Source organism: Furipterus horrens, unplaced genomic scaffold (genome assembly GCF_987537825.1).
Source record: "Furipterus horrens unplaced genomic scaffold, mFurHor1.1.pri manual_scaffold_10, whole genome shotgun sequence".
Classification (NCBI taxonomy): Eukaryota; Metazoa; Chordata; class Mammalia; order Chiroptera; family Furipteridae; genus Furipterus; species Furipterus horrens.
In genome coordinates, this window is record NW_028327180.1 from 11,346,290 (window position 1) to 11,367,985 (window position 21,696).

General features: G+C 45.2%; 1 protein-coding gene across 2 annotated transcripts in view; it reads right to left on the bottom strand.

Annotated features, from left to right (window-relative positions):
- Nucleotides 1-21,696, bottom strand: part of MAML3 (mastermind like transcriptional coactivator 3) — a 373,049-nt gene that overhangs the window by 146,692 nt on the left and 204,661 nt on the right. For both annotated transcript variants that reach the window (XM_090288865.1, XM_090288864.1), the window contains exon 2: nucleotides 4,338-5,852. In XM_090288865.1, the coding sequence (XP_090144991.1) occupies nucleotides 4,338-5,852 (1,515 nt within the window). The remainder of the gene's footprint in view (nucleotides 1-4,337; nucleotides 5,853-21,696) is intronic.

Sequence of the window (21,696 nt, forward strand, 5' to 3'; positions counted from 1 at the left end):
ATGATGACTTGATACTGGAGCTCTGTCCCTTCTGTGAAGATTTTATGGGTAAAAAGCTTATAATAATACACCTCACATGGTACCCAACAAATTTTGGTAAAACAAACTGAAAAGGGAAAAACATCCTATAGAAGATGAGAATGTATGTGCTCATTCTGATATACACAGCCACACAGAGCAAACAACATGTAAAGTGTCAATCAAGTAACACAGTCATCCTATTTCTCTAGTCCTACGATTGCAACTACTAAAAATTCACATCACACTTTGGAAATTCTTCACTCTCCACTGCTCCATATAAAGGTTGTTCCTGGACTCTGGGTACCCCGGCCACCTCCGCTGCCCACGCCTTTCAGGGTCGTTCCCATCCTGTTTCTGTTTGTCAGACACGGAGACTGAGTTTGCCTTTTCCGCAATCTCGTTGTTGTTCCACTGGTTCAAGATAACCACCTCCCATCAAAGGAGTCCTTTTAGACTCGCCTTTCCAGTTCTTCTGTTTGATCTCAGGAGCAGCTCTGTGTTATTTGTCCTAACGCTCTCTCCACTGGAGCTGAGAACCACTGTAAACATGCTTTTGTTCTGAACTTTGATAATCGCCATGTTTAATGATTTATTTAACATCCTTATATTTAAGATGCAGTGTCAGGTACAATGCAAAAAAATAGTAGAAGCAGGGAGAGAGAGCACGTGCGCAAGACATCCTGTCCTTGGGAAACAACAAAATGAAGAAAAGATGGTAGGTAGACCTGGCCAAAGTAGGGTCTGGTGATTTCATCACAGAAACAATTAAAGAGCAACCCAGAAAGTCCAGTACAAGATGAACAGAAGTTCCAGAAAGTAAAAAATGAGAAAAGGGAAAAGAGAAATGATCGAAGAAATGATATGAGACCATTACCCAGAGAAGATCTGCAAGTTTATGATGGTGAAAATTTATAATGGTGACTTTCCTGGTCACTCTACTACCCCAAGTTTTATAGGAATTAAGAGCAGATGATAAGGAGTGAGAAGAGGAGGTAGAGAAAGAAAGGAAAAGATTAAAAACCAATACTCTATATAAGTGAATGGCAAATAATAGCAGCACCTCAATTCAACTGGCAAACTGGAAGAACAAAAATTTTCTTTTAAAGAATTAGCAGAGTATAAAGTTCTTTACAATAGGGGATTTTCCTTCCCTAAAAATTATCTTTCCTGATGGTGGAATTAACATACAGGTATGATAGAAAAGTTGGTAAACTACAGGGAGGAAAACAATAATCACTCATAATTTACCAACCAAAAACACTAATATTTTAGTTATTCAGTATTTTTCTATACATATCAAAAACACAATCTGGGTTGTAACATACAAGTTGTTGCATAATCTGCTTACATCACTCATCCTATGAGCATTTCCACGCGATTAATCACTCAATATCATGATTTTCATGTACATTATTTTTCTGAAATACTTATTTTGGTTCCAATTTTTCACTATTATAAGGAACACCATGAGCATAATCTTCATACATAAGTCTTTGTTCAATTATCTATTTATAAAGAATACTAGATAAATAATGAGAAGTAAAATTTCTTGATAAAACATTCAAAATTTTGAAATAAGTTCTTTTTGGGTTCTTTCTAGGTTTGGTTCCCTCTTTTTTAAAACGCCCAGGATCTGAGTGAATTTCTGTTCAGTTCTGAGAGAACTGGTATTTTCTGCAATTGGCCCAAATAAGTAAACATCTGTATAAAACAATTATCTTGAAATCAGTGTTTCAGTGGTATTAGTTTTGGTGTTTGAATCATTCATTGAAACTAAGTGTTAATCACAGTCCTCGTGGCCAACAAAGAATAACATGAATTTTCACCAGCAGGAGCAGAAAGCAAATCTGAACTACACCTATGGATAATTACATTTCCTGTCGTGCCTGTAATTTGTGCACGTATTTGTGCAACGTACTCGCATATAGTGCAATTAATTATTCTGAGAGCTAGGTAAATACTGCTCCACAATCAGATAAAAGCATGAAATAAATGGCATGTTTGCAGAAAGATATTCCCATGTTTATATATGTATTTTGAAGCTTGTTTCAAATAGTGGTGAGTTAATATTTCATTAAAAACCATGCTTTTGCTTGATGGCTCTTTACGAGGTTACGAAGCGATTATTCTCACAAGGCCTCAAGAAGGAAGGTTTGTCCCCTCCCTGGAAGGAACAGAGGACGAACCTACAGATTTAGGCCAGGAAATCACTTTTATTTCTTCACCTGACTGAGCTCTTTCAAAACATGACCTCTGCAGCTCAAGGCTTCAGTTTCATATCATTAGGCAAGCATTAGGACCTGAACGAGTATCTTTAAAATTCATGTTCCAGCCTTGGCTGGTACGGCTCAGTGGACTGAGTGCTGGCCTGTGGACAGAAAGGTCGTGGGTTCGATTCCCTGTTGTAGTACATGCCTGGGTTGCAGGCTGGGTCCCTGGTTGGGGGCGTGCGAGAGGCAACCAAAAGATGTGTCTCTCGCTCATCAGTGTTTCTCTCCCTCTCTTTCTCCCTCTCTCTAAAAATAAATAAACAAAATCTTTTTAAAAATTCATGTTCCAGCAAAGACAAGAACCTCATCCCAAGTTAGCAAATTTCAAAAGACATTTAGTGAGGGTGTGGAGTGAGGCTGGGCTCCCATTGCACCTGCACGTCTGCAGAGCCTGTGAGTTGGAATTAATCATCTTTGGTCTGGCTTGGAGGAAATACTTTACTGTAGCTGGCATGAAACCAGCAAATGTAAAAGCACAGTTTATATTAAGATGAACAGGAGACCATCCCCACAGCTCACGATCTCATAAACCTGGGACGCGTTTGGGCTACAACAAACATCCCTGTATACTGCTTACCTTTTTGCCTGCTTCAGAACTTAATATGGGAGGGTATAAATGTTGCATTTTTCCAATGATATACATTTCTTTTAAACGAAACCAAGATAAAACAGAAGCCCGCATTTCAGTGATGTTTTCCTACCAGTGACCCATTGTAGTTGACATCAACCGAGCTACATTTTTATTTCTCCGGACAGAATTTCTCTAAAGCTGGTTGGCATGTGCAGACAAGAAACCACTGTCAAGTTTTGGGGTTGGAAGGCTGTGAAGGACAAGAGCTCAGGCCTGTCTCTGCAGGCCAGCACCACCTCCAGCTCTTGTAGCCTCCATCAAGTTCAAGGTGATTGGGTGGATACATGGGGAGCGGGAGAGGGACACACCAGGAGATAGAAGATGCAAACAGCTGCCTAGGGATGCAAGATCGGCCTGCCTTACTTCCGATGCATCCAACTGCGGACACACATCCAAGCACTAGCTGTAATCTGTTTGCGCAGGAGGGCCCCTAAGGCAAAGAGTTTTCTGCAAAATCCCCAACTGCAACACAAATGATGGCATTCGGAGGGGCGTAAGGCACAAAACAGCACTAGGTGGTACAGCGATGGCTCATGAATTCCCCTGCGTGAAGGCCAGTAGAACAATGCATTGCCCCACTCCCCTCTCCCTCAAGGTAGAGACAAGTGTCACGTCGCAGGAGCTTTGGCTGCTTGCCACGGTGGTCAGTGAGGTGAGTGAATGCTTATCAGTGAGGCCTCACTCCCCGACTGTTTGCCACTCATTTCTAACATGGATCACTGAGAGCCCTACTGTCTAAACCAGGATGTCATGACGTGGGAAAGAAGAGACTTCATTTCGATGTAGCACTAAGGTTCAGTCACCATCAAAATTTCCTGAACTGGAGCTGAATAAATTGCTGAGCTTTGACTGTGCTCCCAAGTCACGAGGTTGAAACAGCTTCTAAGTTAGCAACAAATGTCTGAGCGTTGAGGGGCCCTACAAAAATCTGTCCCCCTAGTTCACTTAAAAATTACAGAAAAACTCCCCTCCATTTGAACATCAAGGGCCCAACTTTCCATGACTCATAACGCCGTAAGCTAGGTGAAGGCTGTTCAGGGCCTTATCAAACTGCGGTAGAGATCCCGAAAGCCTCTGGCCTTCCCACTACCCTGTGTCTAGGACTGAATGACCCAGGAGATAAGGAGCACCGGGTTGGGCCCTGTGTACTTTCTCACTTCTTATCTACTGCCAGGAATAGAACAAGTTTGAATCCCAGGCATTCCAATACAAGAAAGTCAATCATGCCAGCCTTTCCCATTTCTTAGAAAAAAAGAAGAAATAACCCCCCCCCCCCCCAAACCTGGCAACTCCATGACAATGCGTAGGAGAGATTTTCACAGGTTATTACATCCTGGTAGAGCGAAGGCATCACCCCACAACGGTCTGAAAGGCACGGCCAGCAGCGGCCAAGCGGGTCTCGCTTTCACACTTACCTGGCCGTGGGCTGGCAGCGCGGCGTAGGCCAGCGGCTGGCTCATCACTCCTTTCTGCTTCATGAGGAGCAGGCGTTTCTGGTCCTCGCTCAGGTGGGCCCTGGGAGCCTGCAGCTGCGGCGCCGGCGGCGGCTGGGGGGGCGCGGGCTGCTGCTGGATGTACGGCATCAGGGGGTTCTTGCTGGGATTGGCCATGGGTGGCGTCATCCTCTGACTCAAGTCCGCACTGAAGTGGGTCAGCGGCTTGGTGTTGCCGTACGTGAGAATGCTGTGCTGCTTGTTTAAGGAGTTCGTGCCCAGGTTATTGGGCTGCTGACTGATCATGTTCATGTGGTTCTGCGGGAGGTAGTTATTCATCGTCGTCTTCTGCAGGTTGTTGGCCATGGGAGGCACTACCGGGTTTTGGTTGTTAAAGGCTTGGGGGTACATCATGGGGCTATTTGGTTTCTCTGCGGGGAAAGCTGCGCCGTACGGACTGGACGGGGGCCCCAGCGGGGACCAGCTGGCGGTCTGGCTGGAGTGCTGCTGCTTCTGCAGGAGCTTGGCCCGCTGCTGCTGCTGCGCCGCCATCTGTTTGAGCTGCTCCGCTGGAGACAGGTCGGAGCTGGGCACAGCCACGGGGCCCGACCCCGAGCCGCCCACCGGCACCGCCGCCGCATTGAGGAGATAGCCGCTTCCAGGCCTCGGTGGGGCTTGGCCGGGAGTGTGGGCTGGGTTCGGAGTCGGCGGGGACTGGACCGCACAGTTGGCCGGCGAGCCGGCAGGGTTGGGAGCCACGGGAGTGCTGGCAACAGAAGGTAAGTTAGTGGCTGCGGAGACGGTGGAAAAGGGAGGGCCCGAAGAAGAAGGCCTTGTCTGGGGAGAGCCCATGGAGACGTGCGTGAAAGGAGAGTGCGAGGGGTCACTCTTCACGCTCACGCTCTCCTGGGAGAGGGGCGTCTCAGTGGCCGGCTGCGAGAATTCTGTCTCCTTCTTCTCTTCAAAGTCTTCGTTGAACAGGTCCTGGATGTCATCTTCAGGAACCGTGTTGGCCAGCTCATCTATTAATTCTTGCCACTCCTGATCATTCAGGTTAATGTCGGAGAACAGCTTGTTCTGATTGGAAAGAGATGTTTCTGATGTGTCAATGCAAGTAGGATCGTCTAGAGGTTCCTGTTTGAGGTCCTTGCTCTGCAAGATGGCGAAGCTGTCTTCCAGGTCACTGCAACCATTAACAGGTTGAAGTTTAATCTCTGGGAGTCTACCATTCTTACTTAGGTCTTCTAGAAGCCCAGACGTGTGAGTTCCACTATTCGGCAAGGGCAAAGAAGGCTTCAGGTCAAGTTGGTGAAGAGGAGAAGCTGAAGGCAGTGGCATGTTATTGGGCAAACTGTTGACGGCTTCCATCCCTGTGGGAATGTCCTTTCGTAGTCGCTTGCTGGTTGGAGAAAAACTCCCATCGCAAGCACCATTCTGCTGGTCTCCATTAAGTGGGGATCGGGCTCCTTCCAACTTCCTTTTCACAGTCTCCTGGAGCTGGAAAAGAACAAAGAGAATGCCTCAATCTCCAGTTCGTGGTTTACTCTTAAGCCTGGTAAAATGGATTGCTGTCAACTAACTTTTCAGTGGTTGATAATACCTAGTAAAGAGGTTATAATTCTAATCTCAGAATTGGCCAGGCTTCAGTTCAAATTCTGCGGGGAAAGGTTTTATGCAAAAGCAGAGCTCATAAGGCTAAAAGACAAAAAAACAACCTACAGATTGGAGGGTGGGGAAGAATTATTTATTATTATATTCAAATGAATGCTAAATGTGAGACTTGGCCCAAAATGTACCATGCTTGAGGAAGATGTTAATATGTACCTTAAATTATTGTCACATCTAATTGAGAACATTAAGATATTAAATCAACACTATTTTAAAGAGCAATAAAAATACTATAAGAATAGAAAATTCAACCCATTTACTCAATAGCGCAGACATGAAGATTAATGGTTAACATAAACCCAAACCTTACTCTGAGCTCTTTCACTTGACCTCCCAGCACCTTGTGAAGCAGTAGCCCACTTTGTCCTAAGAGCTTGCCTGCACTGGTTCCCATGAACTCAGGCTTCTTGGATGGCCTCCTTCCTCTCCATCTGCTCTTCCTCAGCCTCTTGTGTCCTCTTCTTTCCTTCTCTTAAAAGATGGCATTCTTCATTGTTTGGTTGTAAGCTTTTTTTTCTGCCCACTCTCTATTCCAGTCTCGATGGTTTCATCCATTACAATAGTACTTGGCCCCACCTCCTTTGCTGAGCTCCACGGCTCTCTTACTGGATGTTTCACCGGCATCTAAAACTCAATGCGTGTCAACACCGAGCTGATTATCTTTCACTACTCAAACACGACCGTCATCAATGCTCCTATCGCAGTACTACCCAGTCACCCAAACCAGAAACCTGAGCGTTCTTCTTGAAACACCTCACATCACCAATCTCCAAGCGCTATGGATTCTGCACCCACACAGTCACCCTAACACGCCCACTCATCTCCAACCTCACTGTGACTATCTTAGGAGAGGGCGATTGTTGCTCCTGTCTCCTAACTGAGCTCCTTGTCTTGGCTCCCTCCATCCATCCATTTGCTCTTTCATCTATTCTTTTATTCGTTGTTTTGCTTTCTGTCAATCTATTCGCTATATTGCCATCTCTTTTTAAAAACATATGTACCGCCTTTCCTGCTTATAACGCTATCATGTCTTTAGATTAAAATCCAAACTGAGCCTATTTCCCCGGGCTCTTGGTCATCATTCCAGGCTCATCTTCTTGCATCTCGTCTTAGCATCACCTCCCCAACCTCTGCCAAACATGTCCTGTCAGTTCTCCCAAAACTTCAGTTTCTTAAGTGTGCCAAGCTTTTTTCTGTCTCCAGGACTGCGGACACATTTTCTTTTCTGGGAACACACATCTTCCCCTCCATCCTCGCTTCCCCAGGTTAACAGCTACTCATCTTTCAGGTTGTATCTTAGATTTCACTTACTCCAGGAAATCTTCTCTTAGATCCCTTCCGCACACTCTCCTTTGAATCACCTCTCCTGGGTTGGATATGCTGGGATAAATTTCTCCAAGCAATCTCTACTGTCCCGTCATAGCTTCTACCACACTTGGAGGTAATCGCTTAAGTGTCTATTGAGCGAGCTCCAGGAAAGTGGGGACTGCAGCTGACTTGCTTACGGTGTATTGTGGGGTGGCACCGAGTATTCAGGTTCAGAGCAGTGGTCACTAAATAATGGCAAACTGAATGAATGATGCTATCGTGTAATGCATAGGGGCTACAGGGGGTGAGCTTAAACCGGAGCAGCAGGCGGCCCCACTGACCATAAGGAATGCCCGACTTTGCGATTCTGCATTGCCAGTAATGGGCTCTCTTACCCTGGAGTGGGTTGTGTCCACTTAACTGGACTCATTTAAGAAGTCAAATTAAGCCCTGGCTGGTGCGACTCAGTTGGTTGGAGCATTGTCCCGTAAACCAAAAGGTCGCAGGTTTGATTCCTGGTAGGGGCTCATGCCTGGGTTGCGGCTTCAGTCCCCACTCATGGTGTATACGGAGCAACCAATCGACGCTTCTCTTGCACACCAACGTTGCTCTCTCTCTCCCCCTTCCTTGCTCTCTAAAAATCAATTTAAAAAAATTCAAAAAGAAGTCAAGTTAACTATGAATTTATAAACCGTAAACCTAATTCATCTGTCTGTCCCCTTCCTTTTTGTCAGGAAAAGCCAGTGTGTGGGAGTGCTGGTGAAAGAATTTGGCAGAAACTCAGTATGGGGAAAACGCTCACTGACTGGCAAGAGGAAGACTAGACTGGGTTAGCAGGGGCTTTAGTGACTTCAGAGTTGAGGGCAGAGGGTGGAAGGGGAGGGGCAGAGGAGCAGGATTTCCTCTGGCCCTCACTCGCCACTTGCATGGGAAACTGACCAGGCTGGAGAGGAGCCCTATGTAAAATGAAACCCACCTGGAGAGGACGTGGAGATTCTAAGAAGTGCCACTTTATTGCCATTCTCTCCTAAATAGAGAAACCCATGGTAAAAATAAATGGAAAACGTCCTTGGGTAAAAATCTAGTCTAGCCCTTGTTCCTAAAAGTTAAATAAAGTCACAGCACCAAACCCTGTTCTGCAGTCACTTCGTAGAAGCCCCAGCATTGCTAAAAACAAAGCTGGGATTGGGACACACTGGAATTTAACTTCAAAGAAGATGCTCGTTCAATTAATCACATTGGGTAGACACTGTTACAAAATTGCGTTACGTGTTGGACAAACCAGGAACCGTGGTTCTGATAATGGGGTACGGCAGATACTTCAATATAGTTCCAACACAAAGGGGCAAGGTCAATATCACAGCTTCAGGGCCTGAAGGAAACAAGGCTTGGGGCCCTCAGCACCTCCTGAAGCACTGTTACCCTTGAACAAATAAGCACTTGTCTTAAAAATGAACCTGACTTTATTTTAGAAAGTTGAGGTCCCTGATTCTATTGCAGGGCTACAAAATGGACGGGGCAGGATGGAGAAAATAAAGACAGATGCTTTGTTTGTTCCTCCAGGGAGACAGGTCTGGTTGAGCGGGCCTAGCTGGGTGAGGCAGTAATACAGAAATAGGAGCACTGGCCCTGGAGTCAGGACACCTGGGTTCAAATCCAAGACCCTCACTTAAGAGTGAAAACATATAAATGTTGCCTGGTATTTAAGAAGTGTTGGCTGTGATACCCACTGTTAGGCAGTGAGTTACACAAAGGCAGGGATTTCTCTGTTTTTTATTTTTCTTTAAGTACATCAATGTGGTTATTTAAAAAAAAATTTTTATTGTTGTTCTATTACAGTTGTCCCATTTTTCCTCCATTGATCTCCCTTGCCCCGGCCACCCCTCCCCTTCCCACAGTCAATTCCCACCCTGTTGTCCCTGTCCATGGGTCATTTATACTAGTTCCTTGACTGAACCCTTCCCTTTCTTTCCCCCCTCCCCCCTCCCTTCTGGTCACTGTTAGTCTGTTCCTTGTTTCCATCTCTCTGGTTCTATTTTGCTCATTTGTTTGGTTCATTAGGTTCTTGTCTGTTTTGTTCACTATTAAGTCCCCAGCAGTTCACAGTAGACACTCAATAAATACATGTCGAATGAATGAATCCTGGAAAACTTACATAACCTTTTCCTAAGCCTTGGTTATCTTATCTGCAAAATGGGTTAGTCATATCTAGCTCATAGAGTTACTCTGAGGCTGAACTTAAACACTATGGAAAGCATTTAGTTTTGTACCTGGCATTCAGTAAGCACCCATGAGGCCTTAGCTATTAGTATTTTAAAGATTCAGTGATACTAATAGTCACAACTGCAACTGAGAGAGATTACTTTCCAGATCTCCACGACACAGAGGTAGAATAATAGCATTTCTGTTCACTAGCCCACAAAACCCTAATGTTTCCCAAGCATCTGGTGAACCTTTTAAAATGTGAACAGCAAAAATCAAATTTGCAATTCAAGCCCAAGTCCAAGTGCTAATGCATTCATGTCCTAGATTATAAAACAGCTCTGGATTGTTGAGGTTCAAATCAAATAGGTTTCCAGCAGGTGACCTGAATGGAGCTGCCGAGAATTTCTTTTTCCTTAAGGGCCTCGAGTCCCCTCCTGCTGGCCCCTTTAACCCAAATCTTGACATATATTTCATGCATCGGCATTTAGGAGTATAAGAAGGACATCACTAAAGACACTGAAGCTGTGTGATGGTTTTAATATGATGTTTAGTTGTGTCCAGAATAGCAGGGCGACCTTACGTCCATTCCACCATCTGTCTTATCATCCCTTGCTTTATGGAAAGGTGGTCTGAGCATCTTATTCTCTCCTGTCGTCCCTCTTGGGAGGTCGAAGGAGAGTGGGCAGGAGGAGAGAGCACCTGTGTGCTTGAGAAGGCTGAGTAGCTCCCAGGTACTCGGCTCAGGGACCATGAGAACAGCTGACCATGTGGGGAAAAGTCCTTGGGCGTCCCAAGACTCAGATCCCAATCTTCATCCCAAATAGCCTTGCTTTAGGAAGTCCCTAGCCCTTCTGCCTCACAAAGCTGCAAGTCTCTTAAGTATGACTCAGGTCCTGACGGAGGAACCACGGACACTCTTTACTGAGCATCAGCCTCTTTGCTCCTGGGTTACTATTATTCTAAGTCTTTTCTCCCATTAGAGATACTGCAGTAGCAGGAGCTGAAGTATGCTGTTCACCCAATGCCAGTGACACCATGGGTCAGTATCATGTGTCAGTTACTCTGGAGAAAACAATTCTTCCTCCACACTGGCTCCAGCACTGGTCTCTGTATGACTTGATGGCTTGTGTTTCTGTAAAACTGGTGGTGGTGGGGGCACGGGGAGTCGTGGGGGGGGGGGTGGGAAGAGGAGAGGAGAGGAGAGACAGAGAAACTGAGAAGCTGGGAGGGGTGACATGACACCCAGACCAGTAAGAATAAGAATAGCTGTGCCTTTAAAGTTAGAGAGCCCTTTCACACGGGGCTGTATTTAGTCCTCAGAGCAAACCTTTGGGGTCGGTCATGTGCTGGTTGGGTTGTTCTGCAGGACAAAGCAGTGTTCTGGAGGAGTGGAGGAGGTGGGGTGGGGAGGGAGGATGACATCCCTGACAAGGAGGAACACGGCCAAGATAACCAGGCCTCTGCTGACACGGGGGCCCATTCCCATCAGATTCTCAGGGGTGACCTGGGCGAGCACATCCATGAAGAAGAGTCTTTCTTCCTTTCGACTTTAGCAGTGCTAGTAAGTTAAAAAACAAAAAAACAAAAACTCAACTCCCTCCCCTGGTCCCCAAAAGAAACCCACACCTCTTATTGCCCTGTCCCTGATTTTCATGAACTTGGGCATGATTGTGGGGCATGGGAATAAAGGTGATGATACTATTACTGTTGGCAACTTTAAGATGGAAGCCTTTGGGGTAAACCATCAGATTCCTTGGCTTCTATTCCTAAGGATTCTAAGAGAGAGGTTTTATTTTTATTTTAAATTAAGGACACTTTTTAAAGATTTTATTTATTTACTTTTAGAGAGAGGGGCAGGGAGGGAGAAAGAGAGGGAGAGAAGTATCACTGTGTGGTTGCCTCTCGCATACCCCCAACTGGGGACCTGGCCTGCAGCCCAGGCATGTGCCCTGCCTGGGAATCAAACAGGTGACCCTTTGGTTCGTGGGTTGGTGCTCGATTCACTGAGCTCCACCAGCCAGGGCAAGAGACAGGCTTTATTATAATCTTGGTCTGACTCCATAGCCACACTACATCCTCAGTCAGGACCATGAAGCACAGGTGTGCCGTCTTCTAGGGTACGAACTCCAATGCTTATTGTGATAATGCTCCCTCAGACTGTTTTCAGGCAGCATCCTTGATTCCACCCTGTCCCCACCACCCCCACACCCGGTTAAACCTCAAGAACTATCTGTTCTTATTGTCAATGAATTTTAATTCTCATTTTCCACCCCCCAATGCCACTACTTTAGTTCAGATCAACACTCTCTCGTGATTTCTGCAGCTGCTCCTGAGCAGTCTCCCTGCCCCTGTCTTCTCTCCCCTTCAACTCACTCTCTGTCGTGATTTTCCTAATAAATGTGAGCCCGATCAAGTCCGCTCCTCCTCTGCATCTCCTCTGGAGCTGCCAATGTCTCCAGCATCATCTGAGTCGGGCACAGGGGCCCTCCACAGCGTGGCCTTGCTTACTGCTCCAGTCTTAGCGATCATCTCTACCCTTCCTCTGACTTGCCCTCCAACACTGGCCAACTTGGAACCTTTAGCTATACTTAATCATTTGCAACTCTCAGCACGTATGGTGTTTATTCCCGGTCTCTCTTGCTGGATTTCTACAAGACTTTTCATGACAGTGCTTCTTTTTCATATTTTAGGTTTCTCCGAGCGCTGTAATATCCTAGGCCATTTTCTCTTTCCAAGTTATATACTTGCCTTCCTTTTTGTTCAGTGAACAGAGGGCAGGCTGTGTGCTGTGTGCCAGGTGCTGAGGGGAGAACCCATTGCCAAGAACAAAGACCACACTGGAAAGTGAGCCCATGCCAGCTGTGTAGCAGACAAAAGTTTAGTGTGTTTGTTTTAAGGCAACCTATGTGAAGGATGAAGCGACACCAATGGAAAGGGAGAGATATATCACAGCTCCTGAGGTCTCCCTCATCACCTCATACGCTGCTGACATTAGGTCAGAGAGGAAAGAAATTTACTATGTGACAAACATCATATGAATAAACACACACACACACACACACATGCACACACGCATGCACACATCCTATTTCCATGAGAGCCAAGAGTTTCAAACCTCTATTGGAGACCCTCCCCGAACACAGCTTCTCTGGACCTGGTAGATGGGTTATGTGGGGTCACTGGCATGGGTGTCTATCAGCCCCACAGGCAAAAATCTCCACTTTGTAATTGCCCAGGAAGAAAAAGGTCATCTTAAAAGGGCCTCACCTCCTTCTGGGCATCTGAAACTTCAGCTACACAGGCCCAGGGGAACAGGACTGCTCAGGACATTCTGGGAGACTCTGAGGTTATTTTTAGAAAGGACCATGATCCTTTACCTTTCTGCTAGGAGGCTGATTTAAAACTCTAGTCCCGAGCAGTCTTAGGGATATTCAAGTGCTGGGAACATGGGTGCTCACCCAACTCCAGCTGGGAGGTGCCAGAGTGAGGTCCCTTTTAAAAGCATTCTAAGTCTTTTCGGGTATGGCTGACTTTTGAGGTACAGTCTGATCCTTTAGTTATCTGAAACGTGTGATCAGCACCAGCCAAATGTACAACAACACAGAATGGATTCCAAAGCATCAGCAGTGGCAGTGCAGGGTGTGACATTTAGAACTGGTGGGTCCCAAGACTTTCCGCCAGTCTCCTGATTTCCAAATGCACAAATGCGCGCACAGGCTCATGGCCTTTTGTGGAACTGAATGAATAAAACATATTTTCACCCCCAGTCCCATGAATCCTGGGGACCCTTGGTAGTTGAAATTATAAAGTTTTCCACACGCTCTATCCCCGTGGTTCAAATTGGTGCTTCAACAACATTATTAACTCCTCATTAAAATTGAGACTGTTATTTCTGCAAAGGCCAAGGTTATGTGATTTTCAAATCTCACATCGTTTTCAGTAGAAAGCATTCAACTTCTCAGTTTTTATCAGAGAACCTGACACACTGCTTACTAAATATTTCAGGATATTAGCATCATTTACTATCCTAATTGCTGAGAACTCACCGCGTAGCAGGCAGCAGGCTAAAGGCTTTTTCATATATTACCTCGGTGAATTCTCACGATAATTCAGAGGGGTTACTGGGCTCAGAGAGGTTCTTAATCTGTCCCGGGCCCAGAGCAGAGCCCTGCTGAGTTCCACCTGCCTCTCAGATCTGTGTTCTCACCTACTGTGCTCCTCTGCGCCCGCTGAGCATCCAACGTGAGCAAACCTTGCTTAGAAATTTGGGGAGAGTGTTTTCCACACCTGTGTTCACGTCTCTGCGACAGAGCTGCCTGAGTCACAGAAAAGCGTGCTCCTCGGTGAGGGAGGATGTTACTGTGCAAGTTTAGCACGTGTTTGAGAAGCGTTGGGAGCTGCGGCCCCAAACGCGTGGGGAGGGAGCAGCTGTGCGCTGTGCGGTTTTCTGCAGGGAAAAGCTCCCCTGAGCTCTGTGCTGGCCATTGGGTTCGAACCCCGGAACCCTGGACTACTGTGTCTTTTCATGTCCATAAACACACACACACACACACACACACACACACACACACACACTGTATTCTACTTACTGTTAAAGACAAGAAACAATTTCCTTAGGAATATCTCCTGATATCTCTAACTAGAAGTCATGCATACATTTACATTTTCTATTCAAACACGCCTGTAGCGTGACCTTGTATTTACAACCTAAAATTCCTAATGGGGTTTCATTTAGAGCTCTAAAGAAATGACGATGAAGGAGGTTGGTGAGGAAGAAGGAAAAACCACAGGGAGGAAGAGGACAAATGAGAAGATCGCATCTTATCTGCATCCTTCACAGCTGGAGATTTCCACCGACACCACACACCAAAGCACAGGCATGTTGGAACTGGGCACGGGTTTCCATTTGTTTATTTTCCGGGAGGAGGGAGGCAGGAAGAAGAAACACTTCAGGGCAGCTGAGTACTTTTCTCTCCCTTGGGTAGGAATCAAGAATATTTTAATTTCACTGTTTACCCAAAACATGCCTTATTTTCAACGAGAAATTCTCATTTTTGTTTGTAGCCTGTTGTAGGAGCGCCTCCCGGCCCTGGAGTCCTGCACCAGCTTAGGGGCGGCAAACAGCCCCCTGTGCCCAGACCTCACACGGCTTCTGAATAAAATCCCAACACGTGTTCACCTCCCTTTGGCAAACAGTATTGAAATAAGATCTCCGAGTCTATAAAAAGCCTCTTGTTTCCCTCAAAGAGGTTGGACATTGCTTTTCCTTATGGATTGTAGTTAGCATAAAGCAAAGCTAGGAGCTCTCTCCTGGATAAGAATTTCTCTCTCTCTCTCTCTCTCTCTCTCTCTCACACACACACACACACGCACGCACACGCACACACACACACCAGCTTAGTGAGTGAGCAAACAGGACACAGAATAACGTATTTCTACAAGGCGCCTGACGCCCAAAGCTACATTTCACAATAGCATGATTTTACTCCAAAGCTGGAAGCTAAGGGACTTGCCCTCATTTACCACGAAGAGGACTGCCATCATCTCCATGTCTTTAGAGCGACTGTGCTCACAAATAGGAGGCAAGGCAGAACTAGAGGATTTTCCTCTCCGGGATGAATTGCCGGTGGGTGAAGATGTCCACATGCAGACAGGCACATTCTCCCATTCAGACAAGCACGGGTGAGATTTAGCCGGCTCTGAACACATTCAACGGGGCAACGGTGTGCACAGCACCGCGCTTGATCCGTAACCAGCAGAGCTCTGGGGGCTGTCTCCGAGCGTTCATCTGTGCGGAGAAGCTGTTTCGCTTCATCCCGCCAGCTGAAATTCATTTTTCAGAAGAAATTAGACCAAGGTACTGTTGTTATAGCAACAGTCGGAGTCACTTACACAGCCTCTTCCCTACAACCTCACTCAGAATTCTGTGGGCAGAGATTTCAATTACATACAGGGACGACCAAGGCTGAGCCTCGGTGGACCCTTTCCCAGCTGTCAGTGGCGTGGAAGTCTAAATCCTCTACGTGTGATCTGAACTTGAAAGACAAGGCTTGACTGTGTTCCAGAGTTCTCACAGTCCTGAAAAGGTGATAGGCAGTGACAATGTTTTCATCTCCCGGGGAGGAACTGGCCTTGGGACCCCTGAGTTTCTTAAGGTTAACCAAATGCATACTGACCATTTCAGAACGGGAGTTTCCAGGGAGGATGCTAATGTTGGCAGTCACCATATATTCTGAAGTGTTTTCTTTATTTTTGCTCTCTAGGCCTTTGTGGTGTGGAATTCCTAATCTAATAGTATAATCCAACCCCTGAAAACAACAATCAACTCCAAAATGCCCCTTTCTTGATGAAAATATACGTTTAGAACATAACCTTTGTGGCAAATAACTATCCAAAGGTGTCAGCAATGTAGTTGCCCACATTCACCCCAGGGGTATGTCAAGGTGCTCACGACTAATGTGTTGGGTTTCCCTGTGTCCTCCCCAAACTCGTTTGTTGAAGCTCTGACCCCCAACTGCCTCAGAATGTGACTGCACTTGGAGATAGGGTCTTTAAAGAGGTGATTAAAGTAAAATGAGGCAAGGGGTGGGTCCTAATCCAATCTGACTGGTGTCCTTATAAGAAGAGGAGATTAGGGTAGAAAGAAGACCATGTGAAGACACAGGGAGAAGATAGCCATCTACAAGCCAAGGACAATGGTCTCAGAAGAAGCCAACCCTGTTGACATCTTGATCTTGGCCTTCTAATCTCCGGAACTGTGGGGGAACACATTTCTGTTTTTTGTTTGTTTTTAAAGATTTTATTTGCTTATTTTTAGAGAGAGGGGACGGGAGGAAGAAAGAGTGGGAGAGAAACATCAATATGTGGTTGCCTCTTACATGCCCCCAACTGGGAAGCTGGTCTGCAATCCAGGCATGTGCCCTGACTGGAAATCAAACCAGCGACCCTTTGGTTCACAGGCCAGCACTCAATCCACTGAGCCACACCAGCCAGGGCCATTTCCGTTGTTTAAACCCCCCCAGTCTGTGTACTACTTTGTTATGGCAGCCCCAGCAAATGAACACATCTAAGAATCTGGTTGAACTGTATCTTCGTCCTCTCAATTTCTTACACAGGTGAGGCACTCAATAACTATTTTAAAGGAAGATCTTGCACAGATTTGTTCATGCTTTGATTCACCTAATAGAACAGCCACCGTGGGCTGGGTGGGATCCCTATCAGGCATTAAGGATGCATTAGTGAGTAAGATCCAGTCTCTGACCTGGACAGCCTGCAGCATGCAGGGGAAAGAAGCAGATGAGCTCTGTTGGGGGACACGCTGGGGAAGCACAAAGAGAGGGATGCCACAGTCCAGAGGAGGGGGTGCCTTCTGGAGGGACTGACATGTAAGTTGAGACTTTAAGTCTTCACAGTGAGGGGAAGATGCCAAAGGAGAAAGGAAGTGTAGCTTCTAAGTGAAACCTCAAGTTGTTGTTTTCTGGCTTGAGCCAGAATGCAAGGGGGATGCACCAAGAAATGCGACTGGAGAAGTAAGAGTGGTAAGGATCTGAAGGGTTGTCTGCCATGTGCCAAAGTCTGGACTTGATCCAGAGGCTCTGGGAAGCCCGGCAAGAAAAGCGGTCACTTGCAATGCTAACTTCTGATCTGACAGAAACAGAAATGGGTTCCAACAGGTAAACTACTGGAGGTGACCTCTATTAGTCTGCTCAGGCTGCCAGAACAAAGTACAACAGACTGGGTGGCTCAGACAACAGACCTTTATATTCTCACAGTTCTGAAGGCTAGACGTTCAAGACCCAAGTGTCTACAGGTTTGGTGTCTGCTGAGGTCTCCCTCCTTGGCTTGCAGACGGCCGCCTTTTCTCTGTGTGCTCACATGGCCTTTCCTCTGTGTGCAGGCATCCCTCATATTTTTGTGTGTCCACATTTTCTCTTTTTACAAGGACACCAGTCAGATCAGATTAAGGCCCACCCTAACGTCCTCATTTTAACTTAACCATCTCTTAAAATGCCCTGCCTCCAAATACAGTCATGTTCTGAGGTACTGGGGGCTAAGGCTTCAGCACAGACATTTTTGGGGAGGGCATAATCTGGCCCATAACCTGATCTAATATCATTCCTGCCTGGCTGATGAAGCAAATGTCTAAAGCCATCCTTAACTTATAAATCAATAGGACACAGACCTGGTCTTGAGGCAGGTAGCTCGACAATTGCTGTTTGGTGCAGAGCTTAACAATGTATATTTTTAAAAGTGTTTGACTCCCAATTTTAATCCCAAATTCAAAATACACTTCACATTCACCCCTGCACTATCAGCAAAGGCATGTAGTTGGAGATGAATCTAAGCAAAACTCAGAGTAGGCAGAAGTAGCCTGTCGTGATTTAGGAGGCCCGGAATAATGACTGTGTTCCCTGAGGCTCAGGAGATGCTACTTTATACTTATAATCCACCTGACCTCAGAGGGATGCGCAGGGAGTCTGGGGCCACAGTGCAATTCAGGGGCAGCACAGGGAACGATGGTCAGGATTTCCTGCCTGAGCCCCATGCCCTGTGCCCCGTGCAATGAATCACTTTGCCGGTCACAGTCTCGGAGTTTGTCAACTTTCTGTTCAAACTGTGGTGTGCTGTAAATGTACTGGAACAGTGCAGAGTCAGAAGTATGTATTTCAGTGGTTTTATCTTTCTTACCTAGCCATCCAGATATTATTCGTGCAGTTTGCATTTTAGTGCAAGAGTTAAGTTTGCCTAGTCTTTTCTGTGACTGCCTGTTTCTGTGTGGTTAGGAATCTTTCAAACTCCCCTGGGACAGGATTTTTTTCACCTTTGTCTCAGCTTTGAAGTGAAAAAAAAACTTTTTTTCATAAAAACAAATGATGACTTTAGGAATTCTTTGAAGTTATGTGAATACAAAAGAAGGGAGGATTTTTTTTTTTTTTAACCGCAATAAATATTTTGTTACTGTTTGTCCAATCAAACACCACAAATCAAAAGCGCGCTGAACAGAAAGGCATCGAGCAAGGCGCTGGGATGGACTTCCCTGAACCCTGCCCACACCGCCGGATTTAACTAAACAAGGTTTGCATTCACTGCTTATCAGTATTTAAAAATACCCTGAGTGTACATAACAGAAAATGTCAGGAACTTGAAAAGCAAAAACATGCATGTGGAGTTTTCCAGATCTCACTGAAGTACAGCCACTAAACAAACTTAATTATGTGACCAGGCAGCAGTTACTTAACCTCTCTGAACCCCGCTTCCTCAGTTACAAAATTCGAGGACTGGACAACCAGATTTCCAAGGCTTGTTCCAGTTCTAACGGAGTCTCTATTTGGACCCTGGATCCAAATCAATGACTCGTTTTCAAAATCACCCTGGAAGGCGCTATTAACTCAGATGGACAGCAGAACTTGGCAGGTCGTTACTGAATAACTAAGATCCTCATTTTAAGTCAGAGAGCAAGAATTCATTACCATCTTACGTAAAGGTTTCTTGGCTTTAGTGAGTGTGAAAGAAAAATTACACTAAAATCGTAATCATAAGTACCTTCAGAACTCAGAAACCCAAGTGTGTAAATTACATGGTTCATTTAAGAGAATTAAAAAAAAAAAAACAACTTTAGGGTAGTCTACTTGGTGTCAGGTGCTGAGCTGGGTACAGGGGGTGTGCAAGATACCCCTTCTTTCAAAGACATTCAGAACCTGTTGTATGTTTTCATTTTGCTAAGTGTCTATGGGAAAATATCCCCATCGTGCGTTAACACTTGTCAGACACAGACAACAGTAATGGTTCCAATCTGGTGACTCCAATTTGGCCAACATGACAAATTCATAAAATGGCGTGTGGCTCTTCTCTACCCCCACCACGAATGATTTTGATTAAACAGCCTCAAATTACACAAAGAGCCTAGATGTCTTAGTCTGAGTAATTAGCTACTGGACCAGATGACAGCTAGGAGCTGCCCACCTTTTCTGTGCCGAGCGGGTGAGGGCCCAACCCTGGGCTCAGAGTCAGCAGCTCTGAGTCCTGGAATCCCTTCTCCACGACCAAGCTGTGTGTTCTGTGAGTCAGCTGACTATTCTCTACCACCATTTTTGCCTGGACCAAACAATTTCTAAAATCCCTTAAGAGATCTACCAGCCTACAGTTTTATGGTCTCTCCAGGTTAATTTAGAAATAATTGGAAGGTAAACCAACTGACATTTTAGGTTTCCTCTTACTCTTGTGATTCTTTTCTAAAATATGTCATCAAGTCCTAAATTTGAGAGAATGAAAAAGTTTGTGTCTATTGCTGTTTCTTTGTATTGTGTTAAAAAACCCGATTAATCCAATTCCTGCTAATTTTGCCTTTAGCTGTAACTTGGCTAAGGGCCAGCCTGGTATTTATCCTTACGTACAAAAAAATAGCTTACTATGTAAAAGAACAGGTATAATAAAGACTCTTAAGGAGAATGCTCAACCTACTTCAGACAGAAATAAATCTCAGGAACTCAAGGACTCAAGAGACTCAATTTTAAATAAACAATTGATACAAGTATTATGAATTCTTCTCATATATTAATTAAAGTAGTTCCCCAAGGACGTTTATTTTCTAACAGTTTGATAGCCTACTTCGAACTGCAGTTGTTACTTTTAAATATATTACATGTAGTATATATTTACTACTAGACTTCAGTTCAGATTTTTCTCAATTCAGGCAGCTGTTTGCTCACATTAGTTTAAATTACAGAGAGTCTATTGTATTCATAAACTCTTCATCTAAATGGCAGAAACGATGACTATAAAATTCGCCTTAGGTTTGTTGGAACTCTGCAGCTTAACTTCCAGCCTGAGATTCGTAGGGAATGAACATGGAATGATTAATGTCCATTACTGATCTCTTACAGCTGTAACTTACCAGAATATGTATACTCTAATACTGTACCCATGGTAATTATCTCATTACTATGAAGTGTCACAGAAATGCATTATGTGAAGTACAAGTTGAATCACATTTAGCAATTTCTTTTTATGTTTGAAAACCAGAAGCTCAGTATTCTCTAACAATGGGGCTCTGCATGGGAGTGAGTCAGGAGCTCAGCATGGCCATCATGCCCTGGAGCTGGACTTCCCTGGCAGAAGTATAACCACCTCTGTGACTCTGGTTATTCTTTTAAACTTTTCTGCACCTCGATTCTTAATTTAAAACTGAGGATATTCATGGGTGACCCCTACTACACCTCATGGAAAGGATTAAACAGATTAAGTCTATAAAACAGGTGGTCACCAGGAGGAAAGGCACGAAGGAAATTACTTAGCCTACTGCAGTGGTGACTTCTCCAACTGCATGAATATTTAACGAACAGGTACACGGAATACTTGTCATTTCTATGGAGGTTTTCATGCAAGCATCTCAACATCACTTAAAGAAATGCATGGCAACAATTACTGGAGACCTGGGAAGCATCAGCTCATTGGCCAGCAAGGGTAGCAACCCAGCAGCTTAGTTTTTAACATCATAGTGTTCAAGAGTAGTGATATATCCCACCAACCCAAAGATATGACTTTTTAGAAATAATGGTGATGTTCATTTGAGGGTCTTCCATACATACATATGAGGTATCTTAATGGAAGTGCAAAAGTCCCCTAAGGAAGTGATCACATAGCTGGAGTTGGGTCCTGTTCATTAGATGAGAGAACTCAGCAAAGAGACGAAGAGTATCAGTGAGAGATCAAAACGAAACACCTTCAAGAAAGCAGGGCAAAACAAAGAGGAATAATTTGTGGTCAGATTTCTAGGGTCAGTTGCAGCTTTGAATTGAGAGCTGAGACCGTTAGATTAGTATCAGAGTAGTTCACTGGGAATCTAAGAGGGGGTCCCTCTAGGACATCCAGCAGCATCAGTATCACCTCGCCTGTCCCCAGACTCCCTGAACTCTGAAGGTGGGTCCAGAGTTTGTATTAACAAGCCCCCAAGGTGATCCTCATGATCTTGAGGATCCTTGTTCACGAACAGCGCCGTCTGTCCCACAGAACTTACTGAGATGAGGAACATGCCCTGTGTTTCCTCTTTCTAACATGTGAGCCTCTAACTGTGGCTAGTACTCCTGAGAAACTGACTTTTAAATTCTATTAATTATAATTACATTTGAAATAGCCACACTGGTAGCTGTTCTACTGGACA